General features: G+C 38.2%; 1 protein-coding gene across 1 annotated transcript in view; it reads right to left on the reverse strand.

Moving 5' to 3' along the window:
• The window catches only part of LOC120541307 (WASP homolog-associated protein with actin, membranes and microtubules), a 39,565-nt gene extending 18,723 nt beyond the window's left edge, over positions 1-20,842 (reverse strand). The window contains exons 1-4 of the mRNA XM_039772801.1: positions 20,154-20,842; positions 5,380-5,553; positions 2,320-2,470; positions 1,692-1,861 (exon numbers count right to left, since the gene is read on the reverse strand). Coding sequence (XP_039628735.1) covers positions 1,692-1,861; positions 2,320-2,470; positions 5,380-5,553; positions 20,154-20,720 — 1,062 coding nt within the window. The 5' untranslated portion in view covers positions 20,721-20,842. The remainder of the gene's footprint in view (positions 1-1,691; positions 1,862-2,319; positions 2,471-5,379; positions 5,554-20,153) is intronic.
• Positions 20,843-21,055: the final 213 nt, after the last annotated feature.

Genomic DNA, 21,055 nt, shown 5'->3' on the forward strand with positions numbered 1-21,055 from the left:
AATTTGAAGATAGTGAAAGAAATGCGTAGCTGGAATGTTAAATTTGGAATGTAATTGTTCATAGGATGCAAAGACGTTGTCTATATAAAGATCTCTAAGCAAGTTAATCCCAAATTTTTTCCAGATATTAAAAACTGCATATGTTTGCGAAGGTTGAAAGAGGTGGTTCTCTTGCAGAGGTGCTACAGATAAAAGCTTCTCCATCTTAAAATGCTTTATACATTGGTTCCATATTCTGAGTGAGTGAAGCACAATTGGGTTATTAGTATACTGCTGATAGCTTGCATTTATTGGGGCGACATTTAAACTTCTATAAACCTTGTAGAGTTTAACAATAGATCTATAAGAATACCGAGATTTAGGCTTTTCTTCACTTTAACCTTCAAAAATAAAACTATTAGGCAGTAACCTTTATTTTCTGCTTGTTCCTAAATGTCAAGTGGAAAGTATGGAAAATATATAGTCCCTAAATTTTAAACCCGACCTATACATTTAGTTATGACGGGGAAATTAATTTCAATATACAATATGATTATAATAAAAAACAAAACCGCAACATCTTCCCTAAACAAACTAAAACATTTTGGCTTGGATAACATAGATCTACCGCTCTCAATAACAGGGTTGTAGGTGGCAGTAATACAAGGTCAGTCCTCGTCTTGTATTCTGAAATATTTTTACTGCAGTATTACAAATTAGTCTCTCATAAATGGCCATATAAACAATTTGAGAAAATGCAATCTTTATTTAAATACTACTAATCATTTAAATGACTTGCTGCTTGTATTAGCCAATGCTTGCAAAATCCTTACCGAGATAATGAGCAATGGAAAAAGCAACTGGGTGTACATTAGTGCAAACAAAATTACAGCATGATGTTCTCTTATCTCATAAAGCAAGATAATAAAATTAGCATTGTGTTTTAGGATTGTGTGGCTTATCCATCTTACAAAACTACATTCCAGAATAATAACCATGTGCTTTTCCAGTCAAATTAATCTGGGATACTAAGAGTGATTAGTAGCAGTTAAAAATGAAATTTTTTTTTTTTTACTGTGGACTTAGACTTTATTGAAGTAATTTTTGACGGCTGCTGATATTTTACACCTATTTTGATAAAGATATGTCTTGGATGTCTGCAAACTGAAAAAAGGTCATCCTAATGCAGGTATCTCCAGCTCTGGTCCTGAACAGCTGCTGTCCTTAAGTCTTACAGGACAATGAATGAATGATCCGATTATAAAAAGATTGAGAGGTAGAATTGATTTTTTCCCAAACAGCTATCATTCACAAGTAACACAAAATAACAGTTTGATAGACATTTCACTATCAGAGAAAACAATTTCAATTCACATCTCTTTAGAAATGCTTGAGGGTTAGAAGTTAAGCCTCTAAATAGCCAATAATCTCTCAACTGAAAATGCTGCAGTATTTATCTTGGTCAGAAAATGTAGGCCTACAAATAACTAAGAATGTCCTATAAAACTTTGCACTCAGTGGGGCTCTTTAACACCAAGCTGAAGGTGCCTCTTCTACAGTATTAAGGCCATAACTTTGAGTAGCTTGAATGAGCACTAAACTGCAGATCTTTAACAGTTTCTTTAAATGATTCAGCATCAACAACTCTACACCTGTGAAAACAAATGAAACAAAAACATACTCCGCAATAAGCTATACATCTGATAACTTACATTATGCCTGATGTCTGCTTTTCTGCGGTTCAGACACATCTCTTTGGCCCTCATGTGCTGAAGTGTCTCTTTGGCAGACAGAAATTTTAGTTTCTCCAGTCTGGGAGCAGCAGAAGCCCAGGATGCTTGGCCAAATCTCTTTTTATCTTCCTCCATCTGCTTTTGCATGCCTAAAACAGCAAACAGGCTGTTATAAAAATCTACACATGATCAATAAATCCAATGAATTAAATAAAATGAATAAAGGCACAAGATCTTATATTACGTGTACATTACTATGTGAAAGCATAACAACAGCTCAGAGTTCAAAGTATGGAATCTGGCAGCAATAATGCTTCATAATTCTTTTTTACCCACTAGTAACAATAGCAAAACAAAACGTTCTCAGATCGACTTAATTCATTATATTTACATACTTAATCTAATTCAGGTCTGACAATAAGAGTGATATTTATTAAAAGGGGAAATAATTACTGCCATTGTTCGGTACACTTGAAATACACATTTAATTATTTCAGAGTATACTGTATAAAAAATGGATGTGACAGATATGAAAATTCTGAAGCAGTACCCAGCTTGCCTGGCTGTCCTAATAATGTTAGCACCAGAATAATGTTAACATTTATACCTGACAGTGCCTTTGATGTTTCTGCAAAGTAGTTCACAGTGATATCTTGAATAGAACATACTGCCTTCTCAGCCTGCAATGTCCAGTCATCCACTTCTTTCGTAAGGGCTTCAATTCTTTTTGGACCAAGATCATCAAATTCTAGGGATTTCTGACAATGAAAGTAATTAACTCATAAATCACCATTGTGTCTATTATTATTAACAAATGAAGACATTTATCTATCTGTAGAGCAGGGGTCTCCAACTCCAGTCCTGGAGAGCTACTGTGGCTGCAGGTTTTCATTCTAACTCTTTTCGTAATTAGTGACCAGTTTTTACTGCTAATTAACTATTTCCCTTTATTTTAAATCGACTTTTCTTGAGGCTCTGACCGCTGAATTGATTCCTTTTTTCCTTAAAAGGCACCTAAACATAAATTTGATGTGAAGTGAGCCAACAGATGACCGACTAAGTTGGGGCATCAAACTCCAACCAACTTCACGTCATTCAGTTTGTTTCTTAAATAACGGATTTAATTAACGAAAATTGGCTTCAAATTAATTCCATGGAGCTCATTCTGACATGGCAGACATTTCCAAAACTGCCGATTTTCTTTTTTAAGAGTGCTGTCAAAATGTTTTGTGGACCTGAGCAGATCAACATTACTGAGGCCTTCTCCTTTATTTTCAGTTACTGTGTGATGGACATAGTTTGTTGGTCATGTGTTGGTCCATTTTCTGTCTTAATATTGTTCCTTTACTAATTAAGGAAAAAATAAATAATTAATGGGCCTGAGTCTAAGTTGTGCATCAATTAAAATTAAGGCAAATAGTTAATTAGCAGCAAAATCTGGTCAATAATTAAGAAAAGGGTTAGAATGAAAACCTGTAGCCACAGTAGCTCTCCAGGACTGGTTGGAGACCCCTGCTGTAGAGTCTCTCTCATATTATATACCATATATAACCTGTCTCTCTCATTATATAATCTATGACCAATATCTGAAATGTATGGTCCTGAAAGATATGGTGGGTTTGGGGGAAATAGCCTGAAGAGCTTACAAAAACAAGCAATTTCAAAATGATAGTTACAAGTAGGTTGTCTCTTGCTGGTTTTGTGATAAGAAAATGTAAAAATCTACAGTTGTCTGAGAATGCAGTTTTTGAAAGAATATGAAGATGTTTTAGCTGTGTGAAGTGACGAATCACAGTTCGAGTGTTAAAACATTAAAAAAATGACGCTCTGTAGCATAACTTATTTGTTGCGACCCAAGCTGGCCCCTCTGTCACAGAGACCCGGAATTGCTGCCAATATTAATCAAGGGTGGGATATTGTATACGCAATCACTCCCCCCCCTCCTTGGAGGTTTGAGGCCGAAAGTCATCTTGTGGTGAGGGGTGAGCAATTTTGTTTACTTAAAATGCTTGCAACAACCAATCGCAAGACTCTTCATAAACCACATGCATAAATCCATTGACTACAAACCAGAAGCAGGCAACCTGTGACACAAAGTGGGTTTGCAACTCATTTGTATCGGAAGCACAGTTAAGCAAGAGGTGTGGTATATTCAACCAAAAACATCCAAATCAAACATATAGAAGCAACAATTCAATAAATATTAAATAAAACACTAATAAAGTTTAAATTGATAAAGGAGATAAAGGATCACCTCAAAGTGTCAGTACTTCGTGGAAATACCCTTTGCTTTGATTACAGAATTGAGTCTTGTGGTATCCTTCTGTACCAACTTTGCACATTTAGACCGAGTAATATTTGCCCCCTCGTCTTTACAGACCTGTTCAAGCTCAGTCAAATGGGATAGTGACCGTTGGTGGACTACATACTTCAAAATCATTCCACAGATTTTCAATATGGTTTAAGTCAAGGCTCTGACTTGGACTTGCAAGGACATTTAGCTTTTTTGTAATCGGTCATGGTGTGGTCAACTTTGCTGTGTGCTTTGGGTCATTGACATGTTGGAACCCGAACCTTCTTATTACCTTCAACTTTCGAGAAGAGGAAAAAAAGGTTGTTTTCTTCAGGTATTTGATGGTATTTTGCCCAAACCATTTTTCCTTGTACCGTGATAAGGGCCCTAGTCCCTACTGCAGGTGGCCATTTTCTTGCAGCCCTCTAGTACGAGACACATTTATGGAGTACTTGTGATATTGTTGTTACATCCACACAGTGACCACTCTTTGTCATAAAGTCATGCAACTCCTTGAAAGTTGACACAGGCCTCTTGGTAGCCTCTCTTCCATCCAGTTTAGTGGGACGGCCTGGTCCAGCAAGTGTCCTAGTAGTACCAAACACATTCCACTTCTTAATTATGGATTTTAATTTGCTCCTATGGATTAATAAAGCTTTTTAAATCTTCTGTATCCATCTCCTTACTTGTACCTGTCCACAACTTTATCCCTAAAATATTTCAAAAGTAGCCTTGCCACCCATAGTCAATTGTTTGCTTTCAGTTGTACTATCAAGCACTGGAATGCTCCAGGAATGGCATTTTATGCAAAACCAATCACAATCATTACAATGCATCACAGGTGGAAGCCAATTATCTTGGTAATTACTTGCATCTGATTGAGTACTGTTTCAGAGAGGGTGATCCGTTTTTTACATTTATTATTATTTTTTGGAACTGTTGCCATTATATTTTTGACTCAACTAGTATAGGTTGCATTGAGTAGATAGAGCTGAAAAATATTTTTGTGTGCGTTTTCATTTTAGGTTGTAAAGCAACAAAAATGTGAATATTTTCAAAGGGGATGATTTTTTTCTATACCCACTGTAAATGTTTCTGTCAACATGTCAAAAGATAATTTTTTTCTCTCTCATCTCAAAAGGATAATCTTGCCATAGAGGCTTTCCTGCTTTAAGACCCATTTCCTTTTACAACATGTAGATGAAATGACTCACAACTGCCTCATAAAGTGAGGAACAATGAAAATATGACACATGTTGTAACACAGAATTAAGTGTTAATAGGAAATGAGAGAATATAATCGTGATTTGGTAGTATTGAAACATTTGGCCACTTGCCAGGTGTCACAAAAACTGTTTAAAAATTAAATCATACCAGAATCTCCATTTTGTAAAGCACTGCAAGTTCTCTCATGTCTCTGAAGGGCTGTAGTAGGTACTGGTAGAAAAGTGTTGCCATGGTGACTAATTCTCGATAAACTTCATCTTCTTCTTCATAAATCTTTAATAGAGCAACCATCTTGTCAACTGATCTGTGGTGCTGAAGTAGCTAAAAATTAAAATAAATAAAATTAAACAAAAAAATGCTTAATTTTGGTGACTATAACTGAGATGTAGACCTTAAATACACTTTACATTTTAACTTTTACTGTATATTTAAGCATAATGACGTTCACTGAATATCAAATTTTTCTCCAACTGTAAAAAAAAGTAAATTAATCTCAGTCTGTGCAGTATTATTCATCATAAAGTCTTGGTTGGAAAGGCCAAGGGGTAGATGTAGATACTTAGTGACTAGACGCTTCATGCATATACATTGTAACACATTTGTAATGGTTTTGTTTGTTCAGACTAAAAAGGTACACTTAAAATTTCAAAACATTAAAGCATTAAATATGGCAACTACCAATCATGTAATAATATTCATCAAATAATAATTGAACAGCAGCACTTCAGGTAAGTGGAACAATTTCTCTTTCTGCGCCCTTTAAATGATGCCTACACTTTGCAATTTTAAAACAGGTAACAAAACGATTATGTCTACCTTCTGACCCCTTCTCTAGTAAAGAGCCAGTCTATGACAGAAACATCAGCTGCACTGACTCAACCAATACAAGGAATACATACTTAAGAAAATGGTGTTCAGCAGAGTATGAAAATGGTGTTCAGCAGAGTCTATTAAGCAGGCAAAAGCAGCTCTCAGATTTGTAGACACTGTGGAGCTGGTGCAATGTGGAAAAGGAGATCATGGAACAAGTTCAAATAGGCCCAGGGGGCAAAAGGCAACACAAAGGCAAAGACAAGTTATGGTGGTGGAGGAGGAAGTACAGCAACAGCAGGAACAAATTAAATATGCAACAGCAGTGACTCAAATACAGTGGACAAGGTGGAAAAACATGGAGAAAAGCAAAATCAACTGGAAAGATTTACTGGAAAAGGAAGGAGGAAAGATTAGCTTCCTTAGAGGGTTATCATGTTCTTCCTACTCCCAAAAAAAATCAGTGAACCAGTGGCTTGATAAAGATCCCACTTGTCCACTTTGTGGAACAGCAGCAACCCTCAAGCACATCTATGCAAGATGGCGGAGGTCTTTTATTATACTGTTTGCCGTTCTATGGCAGCAAGTGTTTTATAGGTTCAGAACAAAAGCTGGAATCATTCCCTGCCACCTTCACCACCCTCTGCATTGCTTAACGATCCCAAGTCGAGAAGGTGCCACATCAGCGTGGACAGACTCCACTGTGCATCTGCAGAGGTTAAATGAGAATAGATGGAGAAATCTGCACTTTCCTCAGAAATCCGGTATAGTAGAGGCATTGGTAAGCCTTCTTAGTAAGACCTGAAAAGTATTGTAGTATTGTGCCCACAGTCTATCGTGATAGTCCAAAAAAAAAAAATTCAAAAGCTGCTCACAATCTCCACAGGATCCCACGCAATGTTGGAGTATAGTCTGTCTCAGCTGCCTGAAGTCTACGATTAGATCCTTGGCTTTAGATAGATTAAGGAAGAGATTGATGTCCTGGCACCACTTTGTCAGGAGTAACCCTCTTCTTTGTAAGCAGTCTTCGGCCTACGATATCCATCTTTATGAAGAATGTACTTAAGATAGTATAAAGCATTTAAAAAAAAAAAAAAATGGAAAATGTATGGTAATGAATGAATATGTATTTTCTATCACTTGCATGGTTTATGTCAAATAGGTAAAATCCCACTACATAGGTTTACAACACAGTGTGGAGTATTATTCTTGTTAAAATAGTTCTACAGATTAGCTCCTTGGGGAATTTCAGACTTGTGATGTTCCAAAGAAGCAAGCTAAAGCCACAAGATGAGATACATATTTGCCACAGCATTTCTCTTACTATTTAACTACAGAGAGCTGCATTCATATGACACAGACTTAGAGCATGGGTTAGCATGTGAGCAAGGCTTAATTTTAAATATAATCATCATGTCAGCTATGCAACTGAGCTGGAGTTGGACTTTACAGTTTCATATGATTGTGACACCTGGGCAGCTATACTACAGCAGGTTTGTTGATTTTGTTTGTGTGAACAATATAAGCTAACAAGGATAATTGGCATGTTTAAATATAGCCACAACCATTTTTTTTTTATCCACAACTAAGGGTACCAAAACAGAATGTTGTAAAATACTACAAATGAATATTTAAAAAAGGCTTCACAGGGAAGGAAAAAACAAACAAAAAAAAATAAACGAGTATGCACTGTAAGAGGTCTTTAATGAACATCCCTTGATCTCGCTTAGAGATTGTAACAGCAAATTTCACATAATTTACAGAATTGAAATGGAAATGACTCCTTTATTCCTTCAAAAATTCATGCAAGGTAATTTGCAAGGGCTAATAAATTGCAATTAAAGCATCAGGAAATCAGAGTCAGTGGGAGCAACGGAAACAAAGAAATAAGACATTAGAAAAAGAAGCCTGATTAGTATTTTGATGTTTGTCCCTTTTCATTGGAGGGTGGCATAAAACAAGCAAGTCAAAATGTGTCTTGCTGAAGCTGTGCATTTTATAAGATTTGAGTTTTAATAAATAGTCACTTATACATTAATAAGTATTCTCTTAAATTTGTGTAATACCAAGCAGAATAAATAGTGTATGAGGTATAATATCCAATTAGTTTTAATCTTAGCTTAATCCTTACATTTTTCTGAAGTCTTTTGCTATACAAGCATTACGTGATCAGCATACATGAATATAATTTCAGGTTTAGCAACATTGTGGTACATGAAGAACAAAGGATCAAATGTGTTTGTCAATATAAGTTACAGGAATTTGTAGGATTTTTTTTTATTTTTTTTAAGGCTCATTTGTTGCCTTGGATAGGGGCATAGGGGCCAAGTAAATAAATATAATGTAAAATGCAGTACAAGTTACTTTTTAAACTAATCAGAAAAAGTAATGCTTGGGTACAAATCCAAATTACCCATAAATGTAAGTAATTAAAGGAACACTCAGTCAAAAAAATGGTATTTTGGTATATATGTTACATACCCCATGTACTCTGTAATGGCAAATCAGATACCACTGCATGTTCTACCATAAAATACTGAAAAAGGTTCCACTGAACCATGAAAAGCAAAATCCATTGATTCAATTGGAAAGCATACTTGCAACTATTGCAAGCATATTTTTTTTTATTCTTACTCCGTCCCCTACTCACCAAACCCCAGGGTGGTGGGCACTGGGCACCCAGTATCTTGCTGCTGTGCCACTCAAAGGACATTGGGGCGCTCCTCTGTTAGAGAAAGCGGTTATATTTAAAGAGATGTCATATAGAAGAGTATGCTGGGTACAGAAGGAAGACGGTTTGGTCCTTGGTTATTACAGACAGAAAATCAGTTACTTGAGTGTTTCACTATAAATTGTCTAATTTAAAATACCAATAAATAAAACAGTGAAATTTAATTTTTTTATTTACTTTTTACTAACTCTTTATCTAAAATATCATTAATTGCTTTATCCTCTAACTTATATTCTACAAACATTTTTGCATTCCTGTTTACGTATTGTTCGGGATATTTTTCTCTTTTGTTTATTGGACGATTCGATTTATTCTTGATTTTTATTATATGAAGCTCTTATTTTCTTTCCCCCCGCCCCCAACGTTCATTATCAGCATTTGCTGCTTTTTTTCCTATTGCAATGTAAAATTTGCGTTCTTGAATAGATAATTTGCTTCACTGCCTTGCCATTATAACAGACTGCAATTGAAGGGAGAGTCACAACTGAGAGTGTCATGGGTGGTACAGTGTGGAAGGGAGAATAATTCCGACGCAACGGAAAACTTTTTTAATATAATAGAGATGTACAGTGGAACCTTGGTTGTCTAACGTCTCATCTTGAACAAATCAGCTTACAAACATTTTCCGAACAAAAAAAAAAATGCATGCTTCCGAACAAGCCAAGATATAAGGTGGGACAGAATCAGTTATGCCACAGTCTCTGCTCAGTACGGCCTCCAGCTCAAATGTGCAGTACCTTTTCTTGATTTTCTTTTGTGTTTTTTTTTTCAATAAATATTTTTTAATAAACCACCACGGGGCTAAAAATTGATATGGGTAGCAGCAAATCAAAAAGAAAAGTTGTTAAAACCAAGATAGAAGTGAAAAAATAAAATCATATCAAAACATAAAAATGGTGTGCGTGTCCCAGAACTTGATTTTGCCATACTGAACTGCATAGCAACAATCTGTACTATACTCAAAAATAAACAGGCAATCAAGGGGTGCTGATGTTGCAAAAGTTCTTACTAAATCAAGATCACAGACAATTGAAGACGTGGAAAAATTGCAGCCGATTTGGATAAACGAGAAACAGCTGGCTGGTGATAGTGTTTGAGGCTACAATTTGTTAAAAAGCGAGGGGATTCCCCTTCCTCACCACCTTCCACTTACACTATCGGCTCTCTTCCGTACAGGTAAAGTGAAGTTAAATGGTCATCTAGATTTTACCCATTTATTATATTCATTCTTTTTGTATACGATTTTTTTTGCATGAAGTATAAGCAATCATCTGAGGTTCGTGAACGGATTAATCCATTTTACATTCATTCTTATGGGAAAATGGTTTCAGTTTTCAAACTAATCGGTTTCTGAACAGCTTTAGGAACGAATTATGTTCAACAAACAAAGGTTCCACTGTACTTGCATGAAACACTCAACCTGGAAATCTGTAAATAGCCTTCATGAGATGGGCAAAATCTTAATCTGGGTGACAAGATAGATAACTGGTGAGGTGGGGTGAGGGACAATATAGATAACTGGTGAGGTGGGGTAAGGGACAACACATATCCAAACTGAAATGTTGGGATGCCAACTAAGCCACCCCTTTTAATAATGCTAATTTTTTTTAAATCAAAACAAGCAGGAGCTCAATAGCTACTACAGAACAGAAAGCTGTAGGCTGCAGTGCCTCTTCCATGCAGAAATAGAAGCCCTGCTGGGCACATCTGTCTTTGGTGTAGAACTTTATCCTGAGGGTAGCCCACATCCAAATGAGTCACCACCTTCCAGAAGCATCTCTACAGCCCCCTAGCAAGAGGGAGCAAGAGAAAAAAAGGTTTGATATAACAGAACTCAATGGTGAATAATGCTGTACAACATGTCTGTTATCCAGTTGCATGCTCAAAGCGTGCAATACATATGCACGATTTGCTAAAATATAATCGTTACTTCTGTACAAAAGGCATTCCAATAATATGGTGCTTTGGAATTGAAGACAGGACTCTTGACTAGTGCTGTTAATAGTGTGTCGACAAAATTGACAATTTATTATTTAATTTCATCAGTTGGTGTAGCATACATTGATGCATTGCATTTTTATCATCTTTTTACCTTGGATTTCGTTAAAGCCAAATAATATCTGTACAATCTTCAAGTGTGAAATAGTGTATCATAGCACAATAGTTATGCAGGAGCACCCAAGACAGAAACATTCCAGAGTTTTCCAAGAAGACACCGCCAAGGCAGTGCTGTACACTCCAATTACTTTTGTTAGTTCCGATTGGTAGTGATGAGCAGATTGATACTAAAGGATCGATGCTTCCAATCTTGAAATTAATGATATGCATATTACACATCTTCAAAAATATTTATGTTTATTAGAAATTATTTTCAAAAAGCATTTAATGGTGAGAACATGCTTAAACGTGTCATATCGTGTAAAACGGAAGCTGCATTCACACCGGTAGTGCTGCAGTCCCCCAGCCAAAGCAGTGGATTGTGTATGTAAGGAAATGGCACAAAGAAAGCATAGGATTGTTTCAAGATATTTTACTCCACTGAACAATAATGAAGCAAAGTGTGTTACTATACGATATGGCGGCAACACCACAAAACCTGGTAAAAAAAAAAAAAACACATACTCTGTCACGTTGCCAAACACAAGAGGTTAAAACGGAGAAGATCAGAAGAGTGTACAGATGCTAAGGCTAAAACGTCCGGCACGGTTACCAAAGGACTGCAGTCTACTCTTCAAGAAGCCTTCTGAAAGGCGGGCAAGTACCCAGGTAACATTAGTACAGTAAACTGATGTTTTTAGGGAGAGATATATTACATTACATTTATAGATTCATTAATGGATATACTAAGAACATATTTTCAAACTTTCCATATTTATTATGCCCATCTTGTAAATAAGTATATTACTCTATATTTGCATTACTTCCCATTCCCTACCATTAGATCCAATCGTTAACTCTGGCTGTAAAAACAGTTTTAAAGTAGTGCCAAGTGTTAGGCGTAATTTCTGTTAATAAACAAGCAGTTTCAAACTTTCTATATTTATCACATCTAATTTAATAAATAAATACTCAATATTCACTTTACTTCAAATTAATTTGTTGTTGTTGTTCCACAGATCATTGCAGGAACTGAGCATGTTTAGTCATTTCCGTTAATAAAGAAGTCTGATCTTTGGCACTATATGTAATTGTCCACTAATTAAAAAAATGTGACTTTTTGATGCCCACACATACTGTAAGTTTTTACAGAAAAAGATTAACCATTCTTGCAAAATGATGCTCTGGCTGCATTAGTATTGGTATTAGTAATGCTGCTCTAAGTATCACCAGTATCAGATTGAAAAGAAAAATCAGCAGTATCACCCATCACTACCGATTAGTAAATCGCTGCATTCTACAGTCATTTATTTTGTTCAATAAGACACAAGGAGGAAATGATTGAGCTGCATTTGTGTGTCTGCTTTTATCCCTTCAGCGCTTTTATGAGTACCATAAATTTACACAGGATGTTACAGACTCACATTAAAAGCATGTTTTTAATTATATAATATTGTTAATAATAATAATAATAATAATAATAGCAGCTCACTATTCAAAGAGCTAAATGTAGAGACGCCACAGGATTCAAACCTATTACCTTGAGGTTGCTAAGAGGTAGCTTATCCACTGCACCATCTGCACAGATTTGTGACAAAGCAGCTTTACCATTGACAAACGGTTAAAAATGAAACGCGCAAACACACGCGTATGTGAACATCTTTTACATTGTACTAAATGATAGTTGGGCTTCAGCAACATGTCAATTGAGCAATTTAGTTTTCTTCAGTTTTATTCTTGCATAAAAACATACTTGTTTTGTTACACCTTTTGTCTTCACACATCCGACAGTTTACGTGAAAATGATATTACTACTGTACAACATATGAAAACATTTTCTGTTTTAGCTGTGTGTTCAGCATTTCTTGCTTTGTATTTCCTCTGTCATTCTATATTTACACAGATGGTTGGAGACATGGAACACACATGAAATGCATTTCAAACCATGGTATTTCATTACCTATATAAATTCCACACAAACGCATTGCCTGATAAACACTTCAACACAGACTTGAACTGTGAGGACTGCAGCAGGGCGATGCCTTCATCTGACTGAATGGGTGTAAGTAGGCTGCGTTCTGCTAATCTACACATCTACAAAAAAAAAAAAAGCAGCCTATTAACGCAGTGGTAAGGAGCTACGAGCTGCTTGCCGTATGTCAGGAAAATTTAAGGAGGTCGGGGACAATGGAAAAAACAAATAAGGGATTCTAGTGTTAAAGCACAATATCTAACCCTTAATACAATTGAGTCTTTCTCTGGGGGAGGAAGACCTATTAGAAAATAGTTCCTCAAACAGGTTTAAATACCAAAGATAAAACAGAATCAAAAAGAGAAGCCCGACAGACTTGCTTTGTAATGACACGAATACTGTAAATTTTTGCTAAATTTTAGGCAAACACTGAATTATTCAATGCAAGTAAATTTGATTTTCTGTAGTTTTAGATCATATAATCCACTGCTGCTGAGTTGTGAAAGCCATAAAGCCCAAACTTTACACTGGCTGTTACAGACTGAAATCAAAGGCTTCTTTTTGGGCGCACACACCGTCAGCACAGCGCTGTCAGATCTAAACACTAGCAGGGAGAACAGTCACTGAAGTGACTTTAGCTGCAGGTGCAAGTACCACTTTACTTATGGTGCCAAGCAGAGTTGCGTTGCGGTGCAGAGCAGTTTATTAGCCGGCGAAAGCGCAGTGAAGAAGCGGTCTGTTGTTAAAGGTGCTGCCCTTGTCTAGTTCGACAGTGGCCACGAGACATCATATCTTTGATTGCCGGTGTAACAAATAGTTCTTGAGCAGGCATCAGCCACAGCGCTGCTCTTGTGAAAAGAATGGAGATAAATGACCGACTCAGAGAGGGAGAGGCAAGTTCACTGAACCACATGAATGTCACTGAGAGAATAAAACTGAATAATAAAAAAATAAAAAAAAAAAAACAAGCACTAAGTTTTTCAAGTAACCAAAATTTACACCTGGTGTTACAGACTCAAATCAAATTTATGTTTTTATTGTATTGTCAAAAAAAAAACAGCAGCAGCTCATTACTCAAAACGCAGAGCACCCGGTCTCGAACCTGAGACCTTCGGGTTATAAGGCAGCAGTTCTTACCTGTGCAGCATTCAAGAATTCATGTTAATTCCTGTCGATTGACATTTGAGCATGAGTTTTTAACTCATTGACAGCCACATGTAAATCGAATGCTTTTTATTCGTTGGTTAAATAAAAGCACATGTTTATTTGATATTTGGACTAAAGTCTTCACACATTACACACTTCACGTCATTATAAGTAGAACATGGAGAAAGTTTCTGCCATAGGTATGTGTTCGACATTTCCTTTCATCCTACACTTCCCCAGATCTTTGTAGACAAGGAACACACATGAAATACATGTATTCCAAATAACGATATACTGTATTTACCAAATACAACTCCAGGAACCTCACACGCAGAGAAGGAGCCTTGGCTTGAGCTGGGAGAGCTAAGCTCCGTCAAGGCAGGGAATGGGACAGCAGGCTACTTCCGCTGATCGATGCATTTACTAAACAAAAGATACTGATGGAGAGGTGCAAAGGGATTTTTAGGTGGTCCAGGATTGGGACTTTTTTCGTAGGCTTCAGGAATTCTAGTGTTAATCGCAGTTTGCTTAAACAGAAAAAAAAAGTTTCAGCTCCTTCATCATTCATATCCCTCAGTCTGGGGCTCAGCATAGTTGCTTTCCTGAAGGCTGCTTTGACTCTTTTGTAATATGGAGACAAAACTCTAAGAGGCCTCACTAGTGTCTTACAGCATAACCTTCCTTTTCTTGATCCCCATGGCATGTAGAGGTCAAGTCAAGTATTCAGATAACTTATCTTTCTGCACAATTTATATTGTAGATTTCTATTTTTGCCCATCATCCTACACTAAATACAGTGGGTACGGAAAGTATTCAGACCCCCTTCAATTTTTTACTCTGTTATATTGCAGCCATTTGCTAAAAGCATTTAAATTGGGAAAGATGCAACAAGTTTTTCACACTGAGAAGAGGCAAAACACATGACAGCCCGCATAGAGTTTGCTAAAAGACACCTGAAGGACTCCGAGATGGCGAGAAATAAGATTCTCTGGTCTGATGAGACCAAGATAGAACTTTTTGGCCTTAATTCTAAGTGGTATGTGTGGAGACAACCAGGCACTGCTCATCACTTGTCCAATACAGTCCCCACAGTGAAGCATGGCGGTGGTAGCATCATGCTGTGGGGGTGTTTTTCAGCTGCAGGGACAGGACGACTGGTTGCAATCGAGGGAAAGATGAATGCGGCCAAGTACAGGGATATCCTGGACATAAACCTTCTCCATAGTGCTAAGGACCTCAGACTGGGCCGAAGGTTTACCTTCCAACAACACAATGACCCTAAGCACACAGCTAAAATAACGAAGGAGTGGCTTCACAACAGCTCTGTGACTGTTCTTGAATGGCCCAGCCAGAGCCCTGACTTAAACCCAATTGAGCATCTCTGGAGAGACCTAAAAATGGCTGTCCACCAACGTTTACCATCCAACCTGACAGAACTGGAGAGGATCTGCAAGGAGGAATGGCAGAGGATCCCCAAATCCAGGTGTGAAAAACTTGTTGCATCTTTCCCAAGAAGACTAATGGCTGTATTAGCTCAAAAGGGTGCTTCTACTAAATACTGAGCAAAGGGTCTGAATACTTAGGACCATGTGATATTTCAGTTTTTCTTTTTTAATAATCTGCAACAAATTCTTTTTTTTGTCTGTCAATATGGGGTGCTGTGTGTACATTAATGAGGAAAAAAAATAATTTAAATGATTTTAGCAAATGGCTGCAATATAACAAAAAGTGTAAAATTGAAGGGGGTCTGAATACTTTCCGTACCCACTGTAACTTAGAATGACAAAGTGACATGTTTTCAGAAAGGTCTGCAAATTTATAATAAAAAAACAAATCAAAAACCAAAATCTCTTATTCATAGCAGTATTCAGACCCTTGCTATGGCACTTCAAATTGTGCTCAGGTGCATTCAGTCTGCTTTAATTATCATTGACATGTGTCTAGAACTCAAGTGGAGTCCTGTGCCACACTGAATTGATTGGATATGTGTGTGTGTGTCTGTGTCTGTATGTCCGACCCAAAAGTGCGAGGCTACAGCATGAAGCTGAAAGACAGCAATTCCATCACCAAAGTGAAACTGCAGAGGAAAGATGAACGAGAGAGAAACTTGCTTAGCCGCTAACAGACAAGGGTGCGAGCATGTCCGGAAAACGAAAATGCCAACTCTGCATTTCAATTTTTTTCCTGACGATATCAATAGTTTCTAGGAGTCTGGGGTTTTTACAGCATGGACTTACAGAGCTAGTTGTTTATAAAGGCACACATGTACCTATATATACAAAGTCTTACACTTCACACTGCATATCAGGACAATAAAACAGCAGGACTGTGTAACCCAGTAAGAAGGACCTTAGGCAGGGAGATCTTCTAACAAAGTTTCAGAAGTCTTCTGAGGAGATGGAAGAACCACAATCTTGGCAATCCACCATCAATCAGGCATTTATGGTAGTGTTTTTGGCAACGCATTAAATTGATTTCAGACTTACTTAACAGACAGAAAATTTCTTTGATAGTTGTGGTGACTGTACTTCGGAGATACATAATATTTTATATGGAATACCACAAGGATCTATTCTGGGTCCACTGGTCTTTTCAATCTACAAGCTTCTATTAGGTCAGATTACCTCAAAAGCACAGGGTGAACTGCCACAGCTATGCAGATGACGCACAGCTTTATTTATCTATAGTGCCCAAATACCCTGATGCTCTTAGGGCTCTGATCCTGTGTCTTGCTTGTATTTCTGAATAGTCAAGGTGGAGGTAAAGAATTTAGGGGTTATCATAGACTCTGACCTAAACTTTACATCACATATTATCCAGATTAAGAGGACTATATTTTTTTCACTTAAGGAATATAGCAAAGGTTAGAACTCTTATAAATTTACAAGACATAAATTGTAACCATTGATCTTCAAATAGAGGTGTTCTTATAATTCTAAGAGTCAGATGTGGACGCGGCCCGGACACAGACAGGCAGACATGTTGTTCATCACCACCACACGTTTATTTACAACAATATTTACAGTAATTCAGTGCACACGAACCCCAAACACAGTCCTGGCCACACAATGCCTTCCCTTCGGGCCGCCTCCCCTCTCTCTTCTCCTGCCTTGTCCTGCTTCCAGCCGACTCTAGCTTCGAGTGAAGGGAGACGGCCCCTTTTATCTCATCCCGGATGAGCTCCAGGTGTTTCCCGGCATTCATCCCTGGACACGCCCCAGTATGGCAGAAGTGCCGGCTGTTCTCCCGGAAGCTCTCCGGGTGTCCCTTCTCCTCTTCCACCCCCCAGCACTTCCTGGTGTGGCGGGAGTGCTGAGGTCCAGGGTCCCCAAGGCATTGGGGCACCCCCTGGCGGTGACCACGGGTCCCTACAGGGTTGGGCTTCCAAGCCCTCTACCCGTGGCCCCCAAAGCAACCAGGATGGCGGCCCCCACGTGATCCAGGGTGGGCGTAGACCCTCTTCCGGTCCGTCAAGACATCCCGGCCGGGTCTTTGCCCCTGGCATCCCTGACACAACCTTAAAAAGAAGTTGTGAGGTGGCCTTTTGGTGTTATGCACCTGAAATCTGGAATATTTTACCAATAGAAATCCGCCAGGCTAAAACTGTGGAAAATTTATATAAAAAAAAAAAAATAATAAAAACTGCTAAAAACCTACTATGTTAATATGGCTTTTTCATAGCTAAATCTCAGCTGTATTCCTAATAGACTGTATGGGTATGGAATTATCATATTCTTAAGGGATTTGTAATCTGAACTAATCTCCACTATTCTCTGCCGTCTTTTTTCGGAGCTGCCACTGCCACCTAATCAAGGCCCCAATGCAGCCCCATGAGACAATAGAACGGGGTTGGGTGTCTCATCTGTCCACAAAACCAACTTTATCAGAATCCTATCATGTGAAGCACAAAATCAAAGAGGTCTGATTTAGGAACACATATTAGGCAGAATGCCCAGTGGGGACTTTTTTGGGGTTTTTTTTTTTCCCTCCAGCCTAACTGGAGGTTTTTTGTTTATTTTTGTTTTTCTGTCCTCCTGACCATTTGACCTTACCATATTTTGTTGTCAGTTATTCTTAGTGTCTTCTCTGATTTGTTTTTCTTTTATTGGAACATTTTTTTGTCATCTTGTAAAGCAGTTTGAGCTGCATTGTTGAATGAAAATGAGCTATACAAATAAATGTTCCTGTTGTTGTTGAGTGACTAAACAGACGCCACTCTTGAGAACACAGCATATGACAGCCTGCTTGAACATGAGAGTAAAGATTTTCTGATCTGAGGAGACAAAAATGTAACTCTTTGGTCACAACTCCAAGCACTATATCTGACAAGGACCAGGCACTGCTCACATCTTGCCAAATACCATCCACATTGTGAAACACGGTTATGGTAAAACCATGCTATTCAGGTGCTTCTCATTGGCAGAGACAGAGAGGCTGGTCAGAATCAAGGGAAGGATGAATGCTGTCAATTAGAGAGAGGCATTTGAAGAAAACCAGCTCTACAGAGCACGCCATGTCAGACTGGGTGATTCTTTAACTTTTAGGACATCAATGACCTGAAGCATACAGCCATAACAACATTGGAGTGGCTTTGGGGACAAGCCTCAGTGTCCCGAGAGGTCCCAAACTTAAAGCCCAAAAATTACGTACGGAGAGACCTGAAGATAGCAATTTTCAGACACTTCCCATCCAAGCTAACAGAGCTTGAGAGGATCTGCCAGTGAGAATGGGATCAACTGTCCAAACCCAGGCATGCAAAGTTTCTAGATGCTTAACCAAGAAGGCTTTAAGCTGTAAAGTGGCTTCTAAAAATAAATTGACTCGAGGGTCTGGATACTTGAGAGATTTCAGTCTCTAATTTTTTAATAAATTTGCAAACCTTTGTGAAAGCATGTTGACTTTGTCATTATGGTTTATTGAATACAGACTGATGAGGAAACATGTCAGATTTATCCATTTAAAATTAAACCTACAATGCAAATCAGTATGCAGAAAGTAAAGCGGCCTGATTACTTTCTGAATCCACTATAACGGGTTATTTGACTCAATATCCTTTAAGGTCTTTTAGTCTGGATCTTTGATTACATAAAATTAGAAACATTTATTTTTCTCTATAAGGAAGCTTTTGCAGAATTTGGCAAGAATTAATCATTTTACACTAAATAAAACAAGATGGGTTGCTGTTAAGCTTTTCTTTTCTCAGCATATGGGATAGGATACTATATATTGAGGTATTTAGTTCACAGAGCTCTCTTAACATGGACAGAGATGGGGTGCCCATATTGTTTTCACTTAGATAGACAGACGAATAGAACTGCATTTGTCCACAGGGAGAATTTTGACTTTTTACTGAATCTCAATAAATACATATTATGGAGGAAAAAAAAAAAACACAACAAACCCTGCCAAATACAAACCAAAAGGCCCCAAAAAACACTTCTGACTGGGTAGTGACAGTCACAGGGATGCATTATACAAGCCTAATATGTGTATCCACTGCAATGTGCTTCATAAAATTAAAAAAACAAAAAGGCAAGGTCTGTTATTTGAAAGAAACTTCAGGTTTGGTGGAATCTCATTTCGCTTGTAAAACCTGAAGAATATGAAGCACAAGGAGATAAAAGGGTTTACCACTTATTTAGCTATGGTGATTTTCCAAGGCGACTTACAAAATTTGAGAGTTACATTTCTTCTAGATTTTGGCAGGTAAGGTATGTTGCTCATGATCACAAAGTGGCAGAAGTGGGATCTGAACCCTCAACGTTGGGGTTTCAATTCCAAAGTCTTAAGCACTGTACCACACTGCATTCAAGTGTGAAAACACAAACCCTAAAGGCCTTTCAAAACTGGGAATATGAAACTAAAAAAAATAAAATGCGAGTAAACATACTGAATTAGACTAAAACGACTAAGGCATTACATAACATTACAAGTTGGACGGTACAGCGTACTTCAGACTTTTTACCACTTTATGTTATATCTTTTCTTACGTAAGGATGATTTGGCATTCTGAACAACAATCCTTTTAGCAACTGGGTTTTCCAGTACTGAGTGGTCTTAAGTTCTTAATAGCGAAATTGACTAAGAACAGCCGAGCAAATGAACAGGCAGGTCGGAGGTTCATGATTTTCTATAACAACTTTCACGACACGAGTATACGCTTACCTTTCTTAAACTTTCCCTTGTTCTCGTCACCTGATCTTCTAGACTCTTCTTCTTAAACTCGTGCAGATTTTCGAAATATTCCTCCACATCCCGGTCATCCTGAACAAACAAAGCATCCAAGACGATCCTCCGGCCACACACGTCAATAGCTGTGCTCAGGTATTTCTCAAGCAGCCGGCACGGCGTATCCAAGTCTCTCTCGGCCTCTTCCGAACCTGCTGTCGCACGACTTGGAAACAACAGATCCCACAAGTTCCCCGGTTCAAACTCCTTCAAATCCGGAAAATAAGGCTCCAGAGCCTCGCTGACGCCGGTCAGGTGGCGATGTAAATTGCGCAAATCGGAGACCGAGAAGAGGCCGGCCCAGCTGCTCTGGGTATCGACGAGCGCGGGGTCCTGTCTTCTCTTCTGTCTCTGAACGGTCCTGTTGTGACAGGTGACTGCAAACTTGCATTCGATGGCGTTCCACTCGACGATAAAGCCGAGTTTGAAGGGCTCGCTTTCTTCAAACGCGTTGCTTTTGACAGCCACCCAGCCCTCCAGACTATCCATTCGCTCACACTCCATACTCGTTGGATTTTAAAGGGCATTAAAGAGCCTTGTTGGTTTGCTTTTTAAAACCTGTCGAGCTCGCTGTGTTTACTCTTTCCTCCATTGATACGACGTCACACAGTGTAACCCTTGACCTCATGACTAACGCGTCTCGTGACTTGCAGGCCTCTTGTTGGGGATTTTGAAGATAAAAAAATGATTGACAGAGTTAAAGCCATTTATGATTGGTGGATAGAAAACGACGGGCGGGTTTTCTTTATATCATATCGTGCTTCCGGGCGTTCTGAACGTAATGGAGATACTAGACAGCGCGGGATTCTTTTCGTTTAAGAAATAAGACAAAATAAGGC

Source organism: Polypterus senegalus, chromosome 12 (genome assembly GCF_016835505.1).
Source record: "Polypterus senegalus isolate Bchr_013 chromosome 12, ASM1683550v1, whole genome shotgun sequence".
Taxonomy (NCBI): Eukaryota; Metazoa; Chordata; class Cladistia; order Polypteriformes; family Polypteridae; genus Polypterus; species Polypterus senegalus.